Source organism: Octopus bimaculoides, unplaced genomic scaffold (genome assembly GCF_001194135.2).
Source record: "Octopus bimaculoides isolate UCB-OBI-ISO-001 unplaced genomic scaffold, ASM119413v2 Scaffold_42083, whole genome shotgun sequence".
Classification (NCBI taxonomy): Eukaryota; Metazoa; Mollusca; class Cephalopoda; order Octopoda; family Octopodidae; genus Octopus; species Octopus bimaculoides.
Genome location: NW_026435294.1, coordinates 10,377 through 18,183, shown reverse-complemented (window position 1 = coordinate 18,183; position 7,807 = coordinate 10,377). Strand labels below are relative to the sequence as shown.

The 7,807-nt window shown below is 35.9% G+C and overlaps 1 protein-coding gene across 1 annotated transcript in view; it reads right to left on the bottom strand.

Annotated features, from left to right (window-relative positions):
* Window positions 1-7,807, bottom strand: part of LOC106874511 (TBC1 domain family member 9) — a 28,148-nt gene that overhangs the window by 10,152 nt on the left and 10,189 nt on the right. Inside the window, exons 7-10 of the mRNA XM_014922264.2 lie at window positions 5,942-6,007; window positions 3,800-3,876; window positions 2,908-2,961; window positions 1,610-1,681 (exon numbers count right to left, since the gene is read on the bottom strand). Of these exons, the coding sequence (XP_014777750.2) occupies window positions 1,610-1,681; window positions 2,908-2,961; window positions 3,800-3,876; window positions 5,942-6,007 (269 nt within the window). The remainder of the gene's footprint in view (window positions 1-1,609; window positions 1,682-2,907; window positions 2,962-3,799; window positions 3,877-5,941; window positions 6,008-7,807) is intronic.

Below are 7,807 nucleotides of genomic sequence, written 5' to 3'. Positions count from 1 at the left end.
TTACATATTATTGATCTAATTGATCTCCCTGGTTTTTCTATAACATTTATCCTCAACTTGGTACTTTTGAGGATTTTTCGAAATCTACGGGCCAGTTCTCCGTGTGGCGTGGCGTCCACAAACATTACTCCCTGGAGCTTGTCGGTATTGTACCACGTGGTCTTTTTGTTTGTTTTGTCACTAATCCTTTGTAGTCTATTCCACTGTTTGTTACGGTATCTAGGTTGTGTTCCATTTGTATCTTTGACAACAATCTCCTCAAATTTCTTGTTAGCTCCTCTGTATACCCGGATTCTATCTTTCTGGCTGTATCCTGAAAATTGCATGCGATGCATGAAGTCTTGAATATGTTTTTGTATATAACATAATTATTGATTAGACTCTCAGTTTGCTCATTCAGGTACTCACCATATATATATATATATATATATATATGGTGAGTACCTGAATGAGCAAACTGAGAGTAACCAATAATTTGATCTGATAATGTTATGAAATAAGCAACATAACATCAAAATTTTCTACCTGTACTATCCACTTCTTTCAAGATCATTAATCATAGGAAATGAACAGCTAAACAAGATCACCCTTCTGGGATTGATTCTTTAAAACTGAGATAAAGTATAATGGTAATTACAGCCCAGCATCAATGAGATTTCATGCTATACTATGGGAGAGTCTCTACATATTAGCCTGAGCCACTAGAAATGATAGCCAAATGTCCCTTAAACCTATTGTATAATGTAGTTTGAAGTACACTATGTAAAGTAAAGAATGGTAATTTTTTTATGGCATTGATTATAGGTCTTCTCAATGAAAGCCAACTTGGACCAAACCACACTATACCACAGTACACTATTTACACTATCCCAAGCCTTTATTTAATCTTACAACTTGCAAGAAATAGCAGCCAAATTCCTTCCACTTACACCTTAAAAAAACATCTGATATGTCTTTCCTTAAAAGAAACACCATATCAGAGTTCACATATCCGTTGGATTTTCAGCTGAAAATTCATTGTTTGGTGACCATAAGAAGTGAAGTGTGCATTGTAGAGACGAAGTAGTATCCATTGTACAACATCTCAATTTATTCAGTCCTTCTTTTTAAAGGAAGAGAGTTCATGTTTTGATTATGACTGTCAAAAATGAAAGAGCAAAAGTTATGACACAAAAGACAATGGTAACCATGATTCTTCAGGACACACTAGGACAGTCATAATACTTACTGTACTTTGAAAGACAAGAGGTGGTGTGGGGAAAGTGAAAAACCAACCACAATTAAAAGATAAGTGATCACAACATAGATCACTGTCAGTAAACAAAGGCCACAGCTGGGCTTAACAACAAAACAACAGTCTATGATGTCCTACCAGATTGTCTCCTGTTATACCTATTAAGCCACAGTTGGAGAACCATTTCCAACCTGTCCCTGCCTCTAACGAATAGTAGCATAATCAAAGGCAAGGTATAGTAGTAGGAAGCTGTGAATCAATACATAAAGTTATCTTCAGACCACAAATCATGTGCTATATATCACTCAATTTATTTCAAACAACTAGATGTCATAAATGTTACACAATATTTTTAAAAAATCAGTATTAACTCACCGAAAAGCTTCACTGCGAGCCTTGGCATCTAAATCTCTTTTCAGCAGTGATATTTTCCTGGAAGCTCTTTTCCTGGAACAACACAATGTTAAATACAGAAACATGAAAAAATAAGAAATAAACAATTATAAGGCTGCTAAATACACTCAATCAGTACTGCTGATACCACAACTACTACCACCACCATCATAATCACCATTACTACTATTGCTACTGCTGCAACAGCAATAATGGTAGTAGAGGATAGAGATCAATAGTGAACCAGGAAAAATGGCTTGTAATAATTTTGTCCCTTAATGTTCAGAGTTAAAATCATTCTGAGATTGACGTTACCTTGCATTCTTCCAAGGGCTTAATAGAAGTACCATTTAACTATTGGTATTTGATTTCATTGTCTCTAACTACAACCTCCACACTAATGCATCATTTTAAATCCATGAAAGAAATTATCATTATTAATGTGTTATTATTATGTTATTTCTTCATAAAACACCAGATAAATTACATACAACAGTAGAGACTATAGACCACCACACTAAATGACTTACAGTATTTATTTACAGTCCTCTACATTCCAAGTTCAAATACCACTAGCGTCAACAGTCTCTATAACATTCATAGAGTTGATAAAATAATTGTCAAGCATGCATTGGTGTTAATTAATCAATAAATGTTAAGTCTTACATCTATATAAAAAAACCATTTCTTGTTAAGCATTGTTCCTTGTTAAATCAAGCCTCAATGTTTTAATATAAGAATACCGTAGAAGATAAACAAACACTATGAAAATAATTTTGTATTAGTTATACACATGTGGCCAATTCTGATTCCCACATTTAACAATACCCATAGTGTTTATGTACAACTTGTCACCCAGTTGCATGACACCACTTGGCCTTTCCATGTAAACAGAGATAGGACTGGAGTATTTTAATTCATTCATTCATTATTTTTATTTTCTTGCTACAGAAACTGTTTATAGTTGAATGATCTTCCAATTGCTAATCACTCAACTGCAAAGTAAGAGTAGAACATGTCTTTTTTGTCAACCAAGCATATTAAAGAATGGATGTAATGTCTGCAGTAAAACCATGAAGTTAGTTTTCCAGCCAAAACAAACTGTATGGGCAGTTATCCAGCCAGAACACAAGTAAAAATGTGGTAAATTGTCCATCCACAACACAATGTGGAAAGACAATGTGCTTAGTTATCTTGCACCTTAAACTGACAAACATTAAAATATAACAGTTTCCCTTGTGAAAACAAATAAAATTGCACAACAAAACCCCATAACTTACTTTGTTCTGTGTGTCAACATTTTGTCCTCTTCAAACCCCACTTCAGACATTAACCTAGAATTTAGACAGTGAAAGAGACAATGTAAAAACAACAAATCAATAAGATACAGCTTTATATTTAAGAGATGAGGAATTATTTACATTATTTACAACTGACGGATATTTGTCTTCATCGTATTTGTTGTTAACAGAATGTTTTGGCTGATATACCCTCCAGCCTTCATCAGGTGTCTTGGGGAAATTTCGAACCTGGGTTCTTATTCCTAAGGTATTCTTCGATTTTGTTATTGTTGCTGTTATTATTATTATTTTTCAGGTCACTGCCTAGAATCGAACTTGGAATCTCAGGGTTAGTAGTCTGCACCCCTAACCATTACGCCATATGCCCACAGGCATATGGCGTAGTGGTTTTTAAATGATAAACATGGAATCTTGTAAAATAGTGGCCACAGAATCTTACAGAAGTTAAATCTGGAACCACTGAGGTATGGAATAAATTCCTGTTCTTCACAAACTCCCATGTCATTACTGAGACAAGAAATAAGACAAGGCACAAAGCTGGTTGTCAGACAGATAAAGTTGATTATTATTAATCAAAAACAAATTGTGAAACCATTAAGAAAAAGCATTAATTAATAGGAATAAAGAATGTTAAGAATCAAGGTCTGGAAAAAGAGATATCAATCTATACAGGTAGGTCAAGGGAATGCCATCCATTTTACATTCTTCCTTCTCTGAAAGCATCAAAAGAAAGCATTACAATTATAGCCTAGTGATCCTCTAACTATTCAACTGAAACAGTATTCCAACTCTCTGTTTTGATGGAACTATCATTGAGACAAAATACTGGCACAGACAGATAGAGAGAGAGTTGGTCAGGTTCAATACTTACTGTTTCATTGCCATATTAGTTAGCTGCTCCATCAGCCTGAAGGTTTCGGAACTGTGTAGCAACATTGAGAAGTAGTGCTGCAAGAAACATATAAACCAGCTGTTACAAATACACACACACATTAATTATAGTAATACCTTACCGGTTATAATGCATTCTACTACTGAAGAACACACCTCATATATATATATATATATATATATATATATATATATATATATATGTACATGTGTGTGGACGAAGGGATGGATGGGGAGAGAGAGAGAGATCCTCAATTTACATTTGCTTTCTATGCTGGCACAAACTGGACAGGAAATGTTATACCACTAGCATACATAACTGCATGTGTGTGTGTATGGTGGGTTCTACTGAAGGGCAGACATAGGCATAGTCATACATATAACTGCATGTCTTGTGTATGCATTTATTCCCTTTCTTATTTCTTTAGTACCCATGAGGGGCTAAACATATAGGGGACAAACAAGAACAGGCAAAAGGATTAAGTCGATTGCATCGACCTCAGTGCGTAACTGGTACTTAATTTATTGATCCCGAAAGGATGAAAGGCAAAGTCAACCTCGGCGGAATTTGAACTCAGAATGTAATGGTAGACAAAATCCCGCTAAGCATTTCACCCGGTGTGCTAATGTTGCTGGCAGAAACGTTATTCCCTTTCTGATTGAAGTATTGGTATTTGACCAGCCACCTGCCCAACAGTGATAATGTTGAAAAGAAAATATATTGATCAAAAATAAATTAAAATTAAATTTATAATATAAAGAGTCTTGTGCTTTCTGCAATCTTGTGCATAGCCCTTCATTCTTTAAATTTTAAATTCTTGAAGATATTTATTTTCTTAGATATCACAAACAGATGTGGTCTATAAATTATAGATTTGCTTTCATCCTCCAACAATCCAAGTTCACCCATATTGATCCACCCATATTGATCCACCCATATTGATCCAGATAAGACAGCAAATAGAGTTATTACTTCTGTTTTGCAGTAATCATCTTGACTTGTACACTGAGGGGAAAGAAATCCCAAGCTCAGCTTTGCTTTTCATCCTTTCATCCTCAATGAAATATTCAATCTGCTGTAGATTAATTCCCCCTCCTCGTCTTGCTCTTTTTTTTTTTTTTGTCTTTCTGCCTATGTCGCTTCCTGGAAAAAATTGGCTGTGGCCAAGTGTAGAAAGGGATGGACTCTGCCAGATATTATCCAAAACAAGCTGGTATGTCATAGTGGCATCCCCATGACTCTATCAAGGAGTTGAGGACCCAAGGTAAGACAAGTCGTATGAATTACAGAATTGTATTCTTTCACAAGAATTCTAGTCAGGCTTTGATTTGACATAGGTTGAGACATATTATTCCTGTTGATTCAATAATAATAATAATAATAATTAGTTGGGGAATAAAGCTGAAACAGTATTTTTAAGTAAAGACTATGTAAACACATCAGTGATCCAAATGTATTTTTTGGGTTTGTATATACTTAAGCATATGCGGACACATGGCTATGTGGTTAAGGCATTCATATCACAGTTATGTGGTCCTACAGTTTGACCCTCCAGCGTTGCACCTTCAGCAAGTCCTTTTTATCATGGCCTTGGCTTGTAAGTGAAACTGAGTAAATAGAAATTGTGTGGAAGCCTTAAGATGATGTACTTATAACTGTTAAACTGAGTCTATCTGTAGATAACATTAAAGGTAGAGGTGTCTGTGGAATGCTCAGCCACTTATACTATAACACAGAAAGAAGGTAATTCTATTGATTAAACAACTAGAATCCTCTCATAAAAATCAACAAGAGAAAACGTGCATGTACGCAAGTTTTTATTAGCTAACACAAATATTGATCTAATAATTTATGTCTGTCTGTGTCTTCACCATGAAGTAGTGGTAGAAGTGATAGAGTGAATAAAAGAGAAATAGAAATTGTTTGAATCAAAAACATGACACCATATATGTATGTATATGTGTGTTTGCATGTGCTTGGTACAGCATATATGCAGGGGTGCTACAATGATATCTGTTTATCCTTGTCAATGTGTGTGTGTGTGTGTGTGTGTGTGTGCTGAATACTTCAATTAGAGAAAAATCAAAGAATAAAGTATAAAGAGGTAAACTGACTACTTACATCTCCTTCCCTTGTTGATACCTTGACACTGTCAGGGAAAACCATATTGTTGCCACGGTCAAGTTTCTACAAACAATAAATAGATTATGTAAATAAATAAAAATATAAAATATTTAATAAAAGAATTAATTGCCAGGGAGAAAGGAGAGATGCAAATTTTTGTGAATCAGGAACCTGTTGAAAACTTCACCAACATCACTAACCTGGGCAACATTATTACTATAGAGGGGGATACTGAGTCAGATGCCAACTCCAGAACTAGGCATACGGCAGTAGTGTTCAAAAGAACGGAGAAGATCTGAGCCAGCACTTCAACTAGTAAACGCATAAAGATTCCACTGTACCAGAGCATTGTCCTGGCAACAGCAGTTGACACAGGGGGACATTGAAAATTGGTGGCCAAGATCAAGCATTCAGAATACTCTCAAGATCACAAACACTGAAACCCTGAAAAGAGCTAATCTGCACAGCCTGCAGGAGATTGTGGCAGAAAGAAAAGTAAGACTTGCAGGTCATGTCTTCCAACTGCCAGTAGAAATACTTAAGACAGCTAAACAATGGGTACCGCTAGAAGAATGAAGGAAGAGAAGAGAGACCCAAAAAGTCATGGTATACCACCTTCAAAGAAGATCTGAAGCAACTTAGCATCACCTGGAAAAATGCAGACAACTATGCTCAGAACCAGAATGATTTGAGATGTCTTGCTTCCAGGTACACAGGCAGGAACTAAGACTAAGATTATATGTGTGTGTATATATATATATATATATATATATATATATATATATATACATATATATAATAAAATATATTATCTTTCATCTTCTACTTGTTTCGGTCATGAGACTGAAGCCATGCTGGGGTACTGCCTTTAAGAATCTTTAGTCAAATGAACTGACTGCAGTACTTATTCTATTGGCCTCATTTGCTAAATCACTAAGTTACAGGGGCATAAACACACGAAGACTGGTTGTCAAGCAGTGGTGGAGGACAAACACAGACACAAAGACACACACACAAATATATACATAATGGATGCCTTTTAGTTTCCGTCTACCAAATCCACTCACAATGCTTTGATTGGATCAAAGCTATAGTAGAAAGCACTTGCCCAAGGTGCTATGCAGTGGGATTGAACCTGGAACCATGTGGTTGGGAAACAAGCTTTGTACCACACAGCCACACCTGTGCTTATATAAGAACAATGATACCCTAAAGGCATGTAGCTTATGTCGATGCCCCTGCACACAATCTACCCCTGATGACTCTTTCCCCAACTGATCTTCCTAACATCCTTCCCCCACCATTCATGTTCACTACTCATTGCATTCCCCTCTATCTCCTACTCTTCTTCCACACCCTAACAAACTTACCTACCCACTCACCCTGTCCAATCATCTGTGCCACTTAACCAATATTCATCTCCCAGTAACTTGTGGGTATGTCATGAAAAATCTTTACCATCATCTTCTCTCTCCCCATCTCTCTTCCAGCTTGGATAGCCATGTATCTCCTCTACAGCAAGACACCTGTTTCATCCCTCTATCATACATTAAACCTTTCATCACCTGGCAACAAAACCACCTCCCAGAATACTACTCTCCTGCTCAGTTGAGGAGTCACAGCTTGTGGGTTACTTGCTAACCTCACTGGTATTAGCACCACATAAAAAGCATCCCATTCACTCTGTAAAGTGACCTTAGGATGGGCATCCAGCCATAGAGACCATGCCAAAACAGACAACAGAACTTGATGTAGGCTTTAACTATTCAATCATGGTATACAGATATTAAACAGTGATGACAATATATATACATATATATATATATATATATATATATATATATATATATATATATATATATA